The following is a 16,475-nucleotide window of genomic DNA, read 5'->3' as shown; positions in this document are numbered from 1 at the left end:
ATCTAGACTGAGCAGCATAGAGCGCCCTCTCGCGGCTGGAGACGGTAATGTTTTCTCTTGGTTCTTGGTTCTAACTAAATGCGACTTATAGTCCAGTGCGACTTATGTTTTTTCCCTCATCATGACGTATTTTTGGACTGATGCGACTTATACTCAGGTGCGACTTACAGTCCAAAAAATACGGTAGTTGTTTTGTATTGATTCGTTCAAAAGTGTATTACAAATATTTAATGGCTTAAAAAAATTCTGAGGCTTGATTTTATAATTTATAACATGTTTTCAACGTCTAAATTCAGATGTACTGGGATGTTTTAGGAGAAAATGGGCTATAACTGTATAAAAAAAATTCTTTTATTAAAAATGTTGATCAGCTTGGGAATTTTAACATTGGGAGTGGAGTCTATGGGATTGATTCCCTTTTGCAGTCAGCTTCTAGCGGCCAGTTGACGAAAAACAGTTTAAGTCACTTCAGTATGGGCTTCACCAGAGAGAGAGAGAGAGAGAGAGAGCGTCATACGCCCACAGAGACTTCAGATGACAAAACTCATGCCTTGTGTAACCAAACCTACTCTTTAAGTAACCAATGATATGGGTGTGTAGATGTTTCATAACACAAAAACATATTAAGAGGTCACAACTACAGCTCCATGGTGATTAATTACCAAAGTTGGTTATTCTTTAATGCAATGTCAATAATGTTTATGTTTGTAATCAGATCTATAGATTTAAAAAAAAATGCATTAAAAATGAAATTCACCTACAATGACTTGATCGTTTACCTTTTTTTAACAAGCGTTCATTTTCTGTGAATTTTCTATGAATTTTTGTGGGGCAAAGTAGAAACTGTTGGGTCTTTCAATGGAAGAACTAATTAAAAGGCTGACATTATTATTATATTTTAAATACTAAAATAATAATGTCAGCATAATATTATTTTCTTTCTTGAAAAAAATAAGTGAAGCAATATATAAAATATAACAAAAAATTCTTAAAAAATAGAGATAATTGTAAACTGTAAAATCTGAGTATGAGTAAATGTATGAGATGTACGTTATGAGTATATGAGTGGTTTTTTTCTGGTCTAATAAAGGTAATATTACAATATATATTTACTTAAATATCTAAAACAATAAATTAACCAAATACTGAAAAATGATTGATGGAAATATAGAACCTCAATAAATCTTAAATATTGCATCAGCATAAACTTTTTGGAAAAACGCACACTTACAAAATAGACAATGTTTCAGCTTTTTTGTAAAATCCATATTTATTTATGATTTACAAAAGCCTATGTAACAACCATTAAAATGAATCAAATTCATCTTTAACCTAAAATGAAAACATGACTGTGTGTGTTTATGTGTCAGTTTATGTTTCTCAAAGTGGCAAAAAAGGAAGGATATTGACGTTATCCTTATGCATCATTTGATTTACGAAGTCTGTTCTCTGGAAAATTATTTACACGGGCGCCAACAGGTCTAGACTATGAATGAGAAGATGCATGTGCTTCAGACAGAAGAGACACAACCAGATCCTCCACTTAAATAAACATCTGCAATACTGAGGCTGAGGGAAGAGTTTAATGCACAGCCGAACAGCGGTTTTGTCACTCACTCATCAAATTAAACCTGCAGATTCTATCCTGACTTATAAAAGCAAACTAATCTGTCATTATGTCAAGAAGGTTCAAATAAATTCCTGTTAATTAAAAGGCCCCTGCGTCTCATTTCCACAAACCTCTTTATTTAAATCAGATCTTTTTAACATTATACTACCATCACACTTTGCTTCACCAACAACAGCTGGCTACTTTGTCACGTCATCCGTTTCATTTAAACACAAAAACTCCTAAATGTTTTATGAAAGTGGTAAACCTCAGCGCTTACGGAATGACAGACTTCCAGAAGGTGCTGTAAAATAATCAAGAAAAATGACTACGTACATTCTCAAAGGAAATTCACAAATGGTGCTAACAAGTTTATGAGAGCTCATTTCGGAGCAAAATTATTTTAATGCAGACACGAGACTGGCAGAAAGGTGCCTGAGTATCCATAAACGTGGAAGAACCAGCTTGAAAAATAAAAATAATAAACTGTGACAAAACAACGTAAGTTGTAAGCCTCCTATGTAGGTTTCGTTCACGCGCTACTGTTGAGTTGTTCAATAATATTCAGGGAAAAGTGTGGACCCCTGTTGTGTACTCAGAGCGGTTTACATTTGTCTATTATATCGGCACTTAACTTTCAAAAGAAAAAGAGTGAAAAGATGTAGAAAGAGAATAAAATGACACCATAAAATATCCCACATTACTAAAAAAAAAAACTATTAAATGAGCATAGAATGTGTCAATTTCTGAATTTCATAAACAAAAATATACCCCCTTCATGTCATTTCAGTTTTCTTATTAATATAATTAAAAGAATTTACAGTGCTTTATTATAATATATCTTTTGAGGGAATTTAGGAATATCGTCTCGTATTGCAGCTAAAACCCAAAAAGAACATTTGGAAATGACTGGGAAGCCACAGCTGGATGTGTTTTGTGTGTGTGTGTTTTCCAGAGATGGGTCATATATTGGCAATTAGTCCTACAAGGGTTCTTCACTACTGCTTTACGTTCAGTTCGTTCTCCAGTTCCATCAGCTTTCGGGACGCTTTCATTTTATTCGACACTTCCTTTCCCTGTGAGAAGAGTCTCTGGCGCTCCTTAAACGTCATGTTCTCTGGAGCTCCTCCTATCGTGTTTTCCTGATCGGGGCCGCTGCAATCGAACAATCATTTGTTAGTAAATGCAGTATTCATAAAAACAATCATCCTGAAAAATGAAAATGCGATCATTTATCCATCCTGTGTCATTCCAGACCTGTACAACTTATTTTTGTGGAATACAAAAGGATAGAAATTTGCACAAAATTATTATATAGCATCAGAGGACTTATACATACTGTATTTATAGCACAAATAGAGTCAAACAGACTTCTTCTGTGGTACTTTAAAGGTGTTTTTGTCTCATTTTTGAAGCTCGACAGTCCCAGTCCCTATTATATAAAAAGGATCTTCTGCTAAACATCATCTTTTGTGTTCCTCAGCTAAAAAAAATCGAATTATGTACAGGTTTGGAACAACAGGAAGGTCAGTAAATGATGACTGAAGTTTATTTTTAGGTGAACTATCTGTTTAAACAAAGCACAGATAAATGTCCCAAGTAGACGGGTTCTTCTATATGTTTGGGTGGTTCTTCTTACACACCCAAAGCTGTGAGCTCAGAGTTTGATGAAGGGATAATGTTTGTGGAAGCTTAATGAGAAACATCATAGCTTAAAGTCCAGCCCTGTAGGCATCTTTAGTTTATATGCATCATACAAGCACAAACATTTTGGGTTTCAAGACACATTCAAGGTGCATGAGTGTGTTTCTCACCCTTTCGTCCACTTCTCTCGCGGGTCCTTGTAAACCTCTCCTGATCCTAGTCCTGTTGTGCTTCCAGTGTATGAATTAAATCCTGTTTTAATTTTGTCAAATGGTAAAAACAATGTGAACTTCACAAGAAAAATCAATGTAATTTCAAGAGCGATTAGCAAGATAATTGCAAAAGCTGCTGGGCACGTAATGGTGAACTGCTTGTACAATATATACATACATTTAAATTACATTTAAAGTTTATATTAGTTATTTGTAACTAAAATTATTAAAAATAATTTTCATTCATTTAAATAAACTAAATGAGATATAACTATCACATGGAAAAACAAACTTAACTTTAATTAAAATTAAATGTTGCCTAGTCAAGTAACTAAAATAAAATAAGTTTAATTACTGAAATTAAAACTAAAACAGAAAAAAAGCTACCCAAAATAATCAAAATGAATAAAAAAATATTTAAAAATTTGCAACTAAGTGTTTTTTTCTTTTCTTTTTTTTTGTTCTTTTCAAATAGAACTGTTTAGCTTTGTTTTTATATTGGTTTTAATTTAAGTAATTTTAGTACTGAAACTTTTTTTTTATTACAGTTACTTGCCAAGGTAACATTTCTTATTAGAAAAAAGAAAATAAGTTTTTCCAAGTAATATTTATTTTATTGCAGCTTTATTTCAATGGCAATTTACTTTCAAATTGATTTTCAATATTTTTAGTTACCTAGAAAATATTAATAATGTTAATAATTTAAGAACTTAATTTACATTTCTATATAAATGTACAGAATATAATTTAAATTGATTTTAAACTCCAACATCCCCATAGTGCACCGTGCAGTTTATCCATACTGTTGGCCCAGCAACTTCTGTTTTCAACAGGAATCCACAGACCAGAAGCTGAACAGTGAGAAGAAAGCTGGTTTAGTTAGTGTTAAAGCAATCCAAAGCACACCTGACACAAGGTCTGTGGATCACAGGTCAGAGGTGGAGGTCAAGCACCAGCTGCTACTAAACTTGTTTTGTGTTGAGAAACGTCTGCAAGTGAGACGCTTCCCAACTCTGCAAAACTGGCCTGTACGGCAACCTCCACCACTGACCCACCGTAGGCATCATCTGTGAGGCTCACGTGTCCTTGTGTCTGTCAGGGCGAAGGGATGGTCCACACTGACCCACAGAACGGAAGTTTGTTTATAACCAATGGGGTGCAAGAGCACCGCCGCAATCCAAATGCATGTTGATGGTTTCACTGATTGACTGATAATGGAATGAGTTTGGGCCGGAGAAAAACACAAACACATAGACTTGTGAACCAGAAAAAAAAATGTAAAAACTTCTCCTCTGGTGACAACCAAGTACATCAAGAGCAAAACAGGACAGCTGGTGGTTTAGCCTAAAACAAGCAGCCAAAGAATGGTTTTGTTTCTGAAGAACATTTAAGGGTTTATTTTTAATGCCGGTTTTTGATTTATGAGCCAACTAAGATCTGTGGTTCACATTACTTTGAGACTTTCCTGTTTTTTTTTTTCTTTTCTGACAATGAAGTTCTGACAATGATTCACCTAAAGTCACATTTTTATTGTGTAGTCCTTCATAAACTCAGAAAAATGTGTAAACAGTTGTACTTTTTTGCTTGTTGATACTTACTAAAACTGAAATGTTTCACCTTAGAGGTGCTGTATGAAAGATTCTGAAAAAAACAAACAATGCTACAGTCAGTAATTCTCCTTTGAAAATGTGCGTTCCGAGCCGGAATGTCTGTCTCCGTTTTGGTTTGTGAAATCCGACAATGCTAGTTAACCCAATTGTATTTTGGCACCCCAAGTTCTCAGTTAGTTGAAAAAACAGTCTATTTCATTTATCTTCAAGTGTGCTCTTTCCTGTTTTTTTGTCGTCAATCTGGCAACCTGCGTGTGAGTCATGTCTGAGGAGGAGGGGCCAAATGACAAAAACCCTCTCCAATATTTTGTATTTGGACTGCAATACCTAGTTCAACCACTCGGTGTCAATCCTACATACAGCACCTTTAAAAGGTACAAAAATTTAAAATTTTCCTTTTTTTTAAAAAAAAAAACTTTTTTTTCCAAAAAGAATGTTGAACAAATATATCCCTTTACTCAAAAATTTAAACAAATCCTTTCTAAAAACCCAGTTAAAATTCCCATGGCAACTCAATAAAGCAGAAAATAACCATTAAAGGCTGAAAGTCCACAGCTTGTGATCCTTTTTGCTCAAGAGACTTGGTGGTTCCAGAAGGTTGATGCACCTCCTCGGAGAAGGTGAGGAGAGGGGCTGTGGAATCCCATGATTCCACGCAGCCCAACGTGAGAGGAAGCAGGGGAGGGTGGGCGGAGCCAAGCAAATGATGATGCCAAACATATATAAAGACAGCAGGCAGACAGACAGAAGATAAGAGTGAGAACTACAACACAGCTGAAACCAGGCAAAACCAATACTGTCGACACTAAAGCTCTGTTCCATAACATAGTGAGTTGCCTTTTAAGGTGACATATAAGTGAACCTCAAAAGTGACTGATTTGAGCTACTCTACATAAGCAGCAACTCACAAAGATAGAATGCTGAGCCAACAATGTCTTCTGATACACAACTCATATTATACATAATTAATCTAGATTGATCGAAATTATTTTTTCTGTAATGAACATTAAAACAAACAAAATAATGTGTTATGTATATGTATCTTTCAAATTAAATTATCATACATGCTTTTTATAAATTTAAATATTTTTTTAGCAATGAATGTACTATTTTAATTAACATTTTACAATCAAAAAGTATGTAGTACATATGTGCATAAATATATTGTGATCTAAATGTTGTTTTTAATATAATATTTGAAGATTTATATTATTATTATACTTTTTTTTCTTTTTATTAATATTTATCTACTGTAGACCATCTTAGATTACATTTGATACTGCTTGAGAATTAGGACAAAAAGAACCTGCAATGATTAACAGTTCCCTAAGTAGACGGCTTACTAGGTTTTGGAACCGGGGCTAAATGTAAAGTCAAAAATCAATGGGTGTGTATGAAATATCAACAGTGCACTAGACTGGTGTTAAAACATCACTAGTGTTTTGCTGAGAGGCTGTTGGATTGAACTGGTTTTGGATCCATGAGTGGCTTCAGCAGTGTTGCAGACAGGAATGAAGATGTTGATTTGGTAAGAGACGCATTAAGCAAAGCAGCAGCGATTGCAGTGGTTGTTTCGTAGCTTAAAAAGTCTTGAGCATGGAGAAAAGCCGTGCTTTTGATTGGTTGATTAATACAAAGTTAGTTCCTTGGTAAGCGTAAATGCAATTTTGATCACAACAGGCCCCACTGACATTAAGTCGGGTGAAGCTTTGTGCAGATTACATGCAAGGTCAGATACACTGGGCATCCTTGTGAAATGGGGTTGAAACTGCTTTTTTTGCACATGACTGTTTAAAACTTTTACAGCTGATATGTTGCAGAAGTTACTTAAAAAATAAGTGGGTACAGGCAATTGCAAAATCTACAAAACAAATACACAAAAACAGTATTTGTGCAAAGGTTAATTGAGAACTTAGTAACTACATTGTTTTTCCTCAGTAATAAACTTGAGAGGTAAAGGTTTCATTTAAATCAATTAAAATCAATGTTTTTTTAATTTAAATAGTATTTATACATATTTGTTCATATTAATATTCAAATATAATAATTATACAAATAATATAATTAACTTATGATTATTTAATTTGCATATTTTAGCTAAATTCAAAGCTATATGAAATTGATAGAAAAATCTTACTTTCATATACAAATAAATCTTTTCTAAACTTGGCTGAACTACATGCATGGATGTAAAATGAACACTTGAGGGAGGCAAACCGAAAAAAAATATTTCAGAGTGACTGTCTGTACCAAGATTGTTTAAGGTCTCTGTGATGCACAACAAATTTGGATGGCTTTTAAACAGTCAAGCACAAAAAGGCGCCTCATCCGACAGATCTTTTCCCCTTTGCCAAGTGTAAACCGGACTGAGGAGAGGTGCAGTGCTGAGCCCACCACTGCAAGTAACAAGAAGCCAGTGTCTCGTTCCTTGAGCTGATAATGGATGGGCAGGCGTCTAGCTCCTGAAGCCCAGCCTGCCCCAAAGCAAAACACACACACACACACATGAAACGGCTGGCAACACCAACAGTACTTGGACTGATTTTGGATCGCACAGGGAATCACAAAGGTCTACTGACTGCTTGTACGACTCTAGGATGATTCGAGGAAGAGGAATCGGGGAGAATAGGTGATCGGAAAAAACAAACAAACAAAAACTAATTACTAATTAAAAGGAATATTCCAGGTTCAATATAAGTTAAGCTCAACCAACAGCAATTGTTGCATAAAATTAAGTGATACCTTTTAACAATTATACATAAATAAATATATATTTTCTGAATTCTGAATTTCTTAAATGAAGGTTAAAATGTTGTCCTGATGGCTAAAGGCAAAGGTCTGGCACACTACTAGCTGACCTCAATGTAAATAAGGAAGTTATGTCACTTTCCTGGTATTCTTGCATAAACATTTTACCAAAAAAGTTATGTACTACAGTTTATAGGCATTTTACAGCAGTAACGTCATCATGACAAACAAAGTTTAAACAGAACTTTACCCAGACAGGCTCAGTAAGGATTTTATCACACAAGCCTTACGTTAACATAAATATATATATATATATATATATATATATATATATATATATATATATATATATATATAAACAAGTTCCATTCAAAAGTTTGGGGCCTTTAATTTAATGTTTTTTTTTTTTTTTTAAAGAAGTCTCTAATAATCACCAAGGGTGTATTTTTTTGATTGAAACAGAAATATTGTGAAATATTATTGAAATTCATTTTCGATTTGAATATATATTATTTTACATTTACATTTATGCATTTAGCTGATTGCATTCAGGCTAACAATTTTCTCCTAACATGTGTTCCCTGGGATTCGAACCCCCCAACCTTGCGCTTGCTAACGCAATCCTCTACCACTTGAGCTACATTCTGAAATGTAATTTATTCCTGGGATTAACAGCTGAGCTGCTTAGTATTTTTGTGGAAACAGCAATACATGTTTTTCAGGATTCTTAAAAACAGCATTTAATTAAAAGAGATTTTTTATATTATACATTTATATAATATCACATTTTTATCAATTTATGCAACCTTAATAAAAGTACGTATTTCTTTTTAAAAGTCCTTACTGACCTCAAATTTTTAAACAGAAGTCAATATCGTCTGTTAATCGCACACATGCTTTTAGTTAAGCTCAACTTGAACCTAAAAGATTCCCTGTAAAAGGAAGGATAAAATGAGAATTGAGACTGATTGGATTTGATACTACGAAAATGTACAGATAGAAAGGTAGACGGAATGTGGAAAATGGAGAGCGCTAAGTCTCCACTGGAAAACAGGAAAACGAACACCCCAAAAAACCCCCGAATGAACCAATAATAAATGGAGGTTGAGCGGGCTGAGGTCGGGCCCCTTACTCTCCTCTGCGTCTCTACCTGTCGAGTTGGCTGATGGGATGAAGCTGGGTTTGGCGGAAGGGAGAGGGGGCTGCCCTGTCTTGGGAGCAGTACTGTTGGCATTGGCCGCTGCGGGCAGCTGGAATGAGTTGGACAGAAAGATGCCATCTGAGACGGGACGGGGCTTGCGTGCGGTTGGCGGCGGCTGGGGCTTTGGGGCGGGTGGAAGGTCACCATAGGACTTCCGGGTGGCCGAAAGCTTAACCTGACCTGTTAGGCCCGCGTCCTCCTCATCCTCCTCCTCCTCGTCATTGTACGAGACAAACTTGGCAGTGTATATGGTGTCGGGGGAGGTGACCTGGGTTTTGAGGTAGGAGGTGTTTCTCTGAGGTGGGGGCGGAGGGAAGCTGTTGTTGTTAGTGGTGGGGGTGCTTGAGGGAGAGAGGGGCTGGTAGTCCCTGGGTAGTGGGGGTCTGTACAGACCAGGCTCGTCTGGCGTCAGCAGCTTGCGCTCGGCTTCCTCGTGCTGCCGGCGCCGCTCTGCCTCCAGGCGGGTGTAGTACTCTTTCTCCTGTCTCCTCTGAAGGGGGGAACATGGGAAGAGCTGGTTAGAGCTGCCTTTGCAAGCCTGCGCTGTTGCGAGGCCTGGGTTAAAGCTAATGGATGCACCAATGTAGTAAAGCTACATTGTAGTAGAAAAAATGTGTTTGCTGATATGATATAATGTGCTTTCGACTGAATTAAATAGCTAAATTCTGCATGTTGGGGGAAGTAAGCCACTGGTTTTATTTAACACAGCTACACTGCAAGCAAGCAATGTCATAACCTACACATAAATCAACAGCACTCTCAAATCTACAGTGCCGCTGGTAGCATAGCGAGCTTTGTTGATTGTTACACAAATAGTTCCACAAGTTCAATCCACTTTGCAGCTTATTCTGTCCAGGAAATGTCAGATGTTTTATTCTAATGTTCAATTCAGAAATTAGTTCTAGTGAAATAGTCGTCAACGTAAAAATAGGCTGCTGTCAGGAAAGAAAATATTTTTCCAAAAATATATATTTATAAAAATAAATAAATAAATACATTTAATGAAACCTTTAAAAAAGTAGAAATCCGATTCAATTTCTAATGTAAATAAATATTTTAGAATCGGAGTAAAGTGCTTACGTGTTTAAACACTTTTGAAAGTCCTTTGAAGATTTAAATCCAGTGATTGAACCTTTTTTATGAATGCAATCTAGTTTAGCTGCATTGTGCTGCTTGCTTGCAGTGCAGACACTGTGTAAGACTTGACTTTGATTAAGCACACCAGATGGTGTTGAAGAGGTACAAGTCACTACAGCTGACAAATATGCTTGTTTCTAACGGGAATGGAAAGACTGGAGAGTATGATACTGTTACAAGCTCCAGTTGAAGGACTGGATGGTTTGGCATTTGGTGGTTTAGCTTTAGAGAAAAACACCCAGTGGCTGGCTGCTCTGGTCTCTGTGCATGGATCCCCTGGGTTAGTATTGCGGTGGTGGGAATGTCTCTTATGAGAGCATGTGGAGGCAAAACACTTGAGCTAGTTCAATCTGGGATGGCCTCCACGAAAACCAAGGCAGGCCCATTTCTAACAGCACTTCCAAGCATGTTGTATGGAATGGCAATGCTCTCCCAACAAGATGCTGGAGTGTTGTTTAAAGATCTGACATGTGACTCTCATGCGTTTCTTAGAAGGGGATGGGGATACATCACAAACACAAGAGAGAAAATGATGTGAAGACATGCAGTTGGACATCACAAATGGGCTCTAAAATTACCAGTGGTCTGAAAATGACGCACACTGACACAAATAAAACTGGATGGTCACATAATGGTCACACAGTGGAACAATGTTGTGGTCACATTTTTAATTTATGAATGTAAATTCAGACCACTGGTAAATCGATGACCCACCGAGGCATTCCAAAAGTGTAACACATGGGCATTAAACAAAGTTAATTTAGCCTCTGACGGTTAACAAATCATTCTTAATTCCAGAATTGCTGTTAACCTTATTATTATCGGGAAGTATAGGACTGTATATATACATATACACACATTATTTTAAATTAAGCATAAGCGGTTGTGATCTCAGTCTGACACATGAAGTATCAGCTGCTGTCTCCAATCACACCCACTTACAAGGTCGTGAGGAACCATCCACATGGAAATCGGGCAAAACCTTGAAAAAGCTTAGAGTAAGCATGAATAAACATGACAGATTACAAAGGTCTCCATCAGGAAATTATGCCAAAAATTGATTTATATAGGTAGAGAGACTGTTCTGGGAATCTACCCCCCCCCAAAAAAAACAAGAACATCTCACTATAACTAGCCTGACTAATCAAAAGCAAGAGAACTGGTCTGACATATTAAAATCTAACTGCTGTTGTTGTGATTTGCATCTAAAGCCTGGCTGAGGCAAATATAATCTGCATCCCAAGTAAAGTGTGCTAAATACGTCTCCAATTGGCATATTACACAAAAACGTATTTCTTGACTATAAGTCCTTTATCATCAAAATCATCTTTATTGCATTTATCTTCTTATAGAAAGTTGTTATTAACGCTGGTCCGCTTCGATCTCAATACCTTCTCCTCTGCCTCTCGTCTGGCTCTCTCCTCCTCTCTCCAGCGTCTCTCTTCCTCCTGTTTGACTCGATCTTCTGCCTCACGCTTACGGATTTCCTCCAGCTGCTGTTTCCGTCGTCGCTCCTCGTCCTGTAGCTGAGGTGCACAATGCATAATCAGGTTTAGAAGAAAAACACTAGACCAGAGAGATGATGGATTAGACTGACTGCAATCCATGTTCCTAAACAGAAATGACTAACAAACCCTAAATTTACAACTAGGGTTGTAAGTTATGTAATATAAATGTAATGTTTATATTTAAAATAGTAGCCTAGTTTAGACTAGGCCTGAACAGGTACAAAACCTTATTCAAATTAGCCTGCTGAGATGATTTGTATAAAGGTGTTTCACACCAGTAAACTTGTCAATGTAGCCCCTATAAGAGGTATCGTGCACTGCACACCATCACACAGAATCACATGCACATACACGACTGCATGCAAAACAACTTACTGACCCAATTTCAATGCTTCTTCACTCTTTCAAAACATTCAAAACGAATTCCAAACACCTCCATCAAAATTCATACACAATACATATACAATCCTCAACAGGTTAGGAAATACAAATCACGGCCATACACCTTTTCCATCCAAATTCAGAAGGATGTGGACATAAAACAAAGACATGTCCAGTAGTCAGGACAGGGGAAGAAGAAACCCAGCACAGAAAACCATGGAGAAACGCAGAGTAAATGAGCGGCAAAGCGTCAGGGTCAATACAATGATGAGTGGAGTAGATGGAGAACCAGGAATGGTGATCACAACACGGAAATGAGACCAACATGCAAACAAGCTCAGGGCCGGAGAGAGCGGGCTGGAAGAAAACATGCGCCAACCCATCTCCTCATGATGACACTGCACTGAAACAACGGCTGTTGAAAACCAGCAGAGCTCAATTATGTTCTCCATTCTTAAGAATGCATTTGGTGGTTTTCTTCTTAAAGCTACCAGACACAAGGTTGCTGTCCTGTTCACATTTAAAGCTGAAGTGTGTAATTAATTTGATGTTAATAAACGAATAATACATACAGGCTACAATCAACAGCATTTCTGGCATAATGAGAAGTACCTCTAAAACTTATTTCACCTTGTCCCTCTGAAAAAAACCTGGGTTACAGTGAGGCACTTACAACTGAAGTGAATGGGGCATTGAAATGCTCATGGTTTTAATAGTATAGTCACAAGACAAAAACAATGTGTGTTAACAGTTTTGAAAGTGGATTTTTTCCAACCTTTTCTGTTTGTTTATATTGAATTTTCAGTCTAGATACAATGAAAACAACTCCATGAACCCCTAAAATTACCATAAAAATGACAAGAACAGCTTTACTGTAATAAAGTATATAATAATAACAAATAATGTAATGTAACAAATAATAAAAAAATTGTAACTTAAGAAATTAACTCAGCTTATTAAATTATAAGCTTACTATATCTGCTTTTAAAGCTTTCAAAAAATGGACCAATTAATTTCTATTGTAAGTGCTATAACTTTTTGCTTTTAAAAATAAAATAAAACGAGGGATGAATAAAAGTTATTTTAAATATTATTTTAATAACTTTAAAAATGTAATTATTTAAACCATTTTTAAAAACGAGGGGTGAGAAATTATTTTATCTTAAAACAATATTTTTAAATTTCTTTTTTAAGAAAATTAAGGGTGAGTCAATTATTTTCATTATAATTATTTAATAATTAAGAATAATTCTTTAAATAATTTAAGACAATGAGATGAGAGTCTAAATTCTTTTTTATTATCTTAATAATGAAAAATAATTATTTTCATAATAGAAAAGGTTGATTTCTCTAATAAATTACAAATATGTTTTCCCTCAACCAATGGTATGAGCTTGGACTAACTGTCAGGACTAACTGTTCATCCAACCAATGGAAGATGGAAACTAGTTTTAAATATAACTGTATTCCGTTTGGTGATACTGGCTTAGAAATTACACACTTAAGCTTTAAAAATGCATTTTATGTAGAAATTAACTTTCCTTATGGATCCATTCAGCTCATTTTTACTTTTAGACATTGTTCTAAAGCAGCAGTTTTCCAGTGAAGCACAATGAACATCTCAAGATGGAGTCCCGTTTTTGAAAAAGCGGTACATCTCTCTCTAAACAATACCCATGGGTAAAGAAGCTACTACGACCAAATGAAGGGAGGGAGGGAGGTAGTAAACAAGAGGAGACACAGGTGGAGCCGAACAGGAAGAGAGGTAAAGAGCATAAAGAACATACCAAGTCTAGTACAGAGATTGCTGGAACAGCAGTCTGCTGCAGGAGAAACAAAAACATACAGAGCAACCAAAGGGGTGGGAGAGAGAGAATAATTAAAATAGTAAGAAATAAAGAAAAGGAGGGCTTTTCGAGAAGATAAAAGTAAAAAAAAAAAAAAAACCCTGGCGCAGTGGGCTGGGACGCAGTGATGTGCTGCCAGGAACATTCCAGGGCAGTATGGGTCTGATTAGCACCAGCGGTCCACTTCTCTTACACAAACATTTGAGCTGGTAAAGAATTTAGCCATCATTCCACGTCCCCCCACTGAAGCACTGGCAATATTTTTCCTTCAAACATACAGGATTGTGTTGACCTTCCCTTAGACGGCTCGACCTGCCAACTCCTCAGAGATGGAGCGATATCAATGGCAGCTTCCAGCAGTGTGCTACACTCAGCAGACTCTCAGGTGGACGCTATGCTCTGCATGACAGCTGCTACAGCAGGTGTTGGAGGGAAGAACATTAGTGCTAGTACTGAGAGTCTCACAGACTTGGAAAGCACAAGGAAGCTGTTTGGAAATGCTGCACACATTCCAGCCCACCAAGAAGTCAAGAGCCTGATTAAACTGCAGTTTGACTCATTACAGGCTGTTTTCTGGACACAGATTAAGCCTTTAGTTACTAAAAAGGCTAGATGATACATCCAATATTTATTATACATTTCTTAGAGATAAAAAAATAGCCAATTCGAATACATATAGCCATTATACATCCATTATACATCCTAGAAGTTACAACACATCCTAAATTGCAAATTAGTTGATCTGAAAGGCACATTTTAATGATTTGTTAGTCATCATTTAAAAATGTTAAGCTTCATAAAATACATAAAAAAAGTTATTGATTTAAAAAGTGTAGTAAAATATATTAAAATAAATATATACTAATAAATGTCATTTCAGAAAATACATAAATTTTGCTTACTACGTATCATTATTTTGGTGCATAAAAATAATTATATAAATATATAGTATACAAGTTATTATAAGCTGTATGTTGGTGTCATATAGTATATTTATTGTATAATCTTTGTATTTTTGAAGCCTAGGTGTTTTCATTATTCAACATTTCAATAGATAAATTGTATTTATTTATATTTATATTTATACCCTAGTTATTAGCTTAATCAATGGTCTTAATTCTCCACCCAGCTCAGAGACGAGACCTAATATGTGTCTGAAAAGGCCTTGCATGTAAACGAAAAATGGTCATGTCTTGTCAAAGAATAATAGCACATTTCAAATGATCCTGATTCTGATCCTACTGTTAGTGGTTGGTTAGCCAGTAACTACATGTCAGAAATGATTCCATCGCTAATTTGTTTTTAGAAGTTAAAGGAATATTCAATTTTAAATGGCAGATGAGATCAGAGATGTACTGATCTGGACGAGGCAGGTTGATGCTGGTGCAAGCAGTGGAATCAGATCCAGTGATTGGCATCAGAAAGCCCTGCTCCTCCCCTCCATCAGTGCGCATTATATATACGTACGTATGTCTGTGTCTATATATATATATATATATATATATATATATATATATATATATCAGCAGTGCAGCATGGAAAAGCAATGACATAGGCATGTTGCTGGAGCACACGGCCAAACATTCATTATAATAGTGGAGACTAAAGCATTACACAGGGAATCCCAGGTTGGTTGTTAAGTTGTTCCATCACCAGTCTATCCTGCTGCTGATTGTAGATTTAAACGTAATGAAAAAGTTTACGAACATACAGAAAGAGACCTGCACTATACTACAAACAACACCGCAGAAGTTTACAGCTAACTTAGATGACTCAATCTCTCCAGCACTGGGAAAATTCAAGTGTACTCAAGTAAGACCAGTTGTCCTGACTGTCCTGAGTCTTTCCAAAGCAGTTGAGAAACAAAGTTAATGCTCAATCGTCTAAGCATGAAGAAACCATTCATCAAGCTAACACTTAAAATACTTATAGTCAACATGATAGACATTACAACCCAGTTTACGTGATTGTATCCATAGGGATATGGCTTATTTGAAATGAATCCTCATATATGATAATGTTTAAAAGTTTGGGGTCAGTAAGATTTTATAAGAAATTTATACTTTTATTCGGAAAGGATGCATTAAATTGATCAAAAGGACAGTAAAGACACTTATGATGCTACAAAATGTATATTTCAATAAAAATGTGGTTCTTCAAAACTTTCTATTATCCTAATAATAATAATAACAATAATAAGTAGCATAACTGTTTTCAACATTGATAATAATGAGCAGCAAATTAGCATATTAGAATGATTTCTGAACGATCATGTGACATTGAAGACTGGGGTAATGATGCTGAAAATTCAGCTTTGAAACACAGGAATCAATTATATTTTACAACATATTACAATAGAAAATAGTTATTTTGAATTGTAATAATTCACAATATCACTGTTTTTTTAAATGCTTTTAGCAATCAAATAAATGCAGCCTTAGAGAGAATACAAGCCTTTTTCGAAAACTAACCAAAAATAAATAAATAAAAATTCGCACAGACCCCAAACTTTTTAACAGTAGTGTATCTAATTCTTTTTACCAATGAACTTCCATTATTTTCCAATTGATTGTGATTC

General features: G+C 35.8%; 1 protein-coding gene across 14 annotated transcripts in view; it reads right to left on the bottom strand.

Moving 5' to 3' along the window:
- Positions 1 to 1,726: 1,726 nt before the first annotated feature.
- LOC113092595 (afadin-like) overlaps positions 1,727 to 16,475 on the bottom strand; it is a 94,316-nt gene continuing 79,567 nt past the window's right edge. For 6 of the 14 annotated variants that reach the window (XM_026258243.1, XM_026258242.1, XM_026258244.1 and 3 more), the window contains 5 exons: positions 13,838 to 13,873; positions 11,553 to 11,687; positions 8,974 to 9,514; positions 3,424 to 3,505; positions 1,727 to 2,764 (listed from right to left, as the gene is read on the bottom strand). In XM_026258243.1, coding sequence (XP_026114028.1) covers positions 2,608 to 2,764; positions 3,424 to 3,505; positions 8,974 to 9,514; positions 11,553 to 11,687; positions 13,838 to 13,873 — 951 coding nt within the window. In that variant the 3' untranslated portion in view covers positions 1,727 to 2,607. The remainder of the gene's footprint in view (positions 2,765 to 3,423; positions 3,506 to 8,973; positions 9,515 to 11,552; positions 11,688 to 13,837; positions 13,874 to 16,475) is intronic. The other 8 variants (XM_026258247.1, XM_026258254.1, XM_026258256.1 and 5 more) reach the window with 4 other exon arrangements.

Source organism: Carassius auratus, unplaced genomic scaffold, assembly GCF_003368295.1.
Source record: "Carassius auratus strain Wakin unplaced genomic scaffold, ASM336829v1 scaf_tig00214657, whole genome shotgun sequence".
NCBI lineage: Eukaryota > Metazoa > Chordata > Actinopteri > Cypriniformes > Cyprinidae > Carassius > Carassius auratus.
Note: the sequence above shows the minus strand (reverse complement) of the source record. Positions and strands in the feature narration are given on the sequence as shown.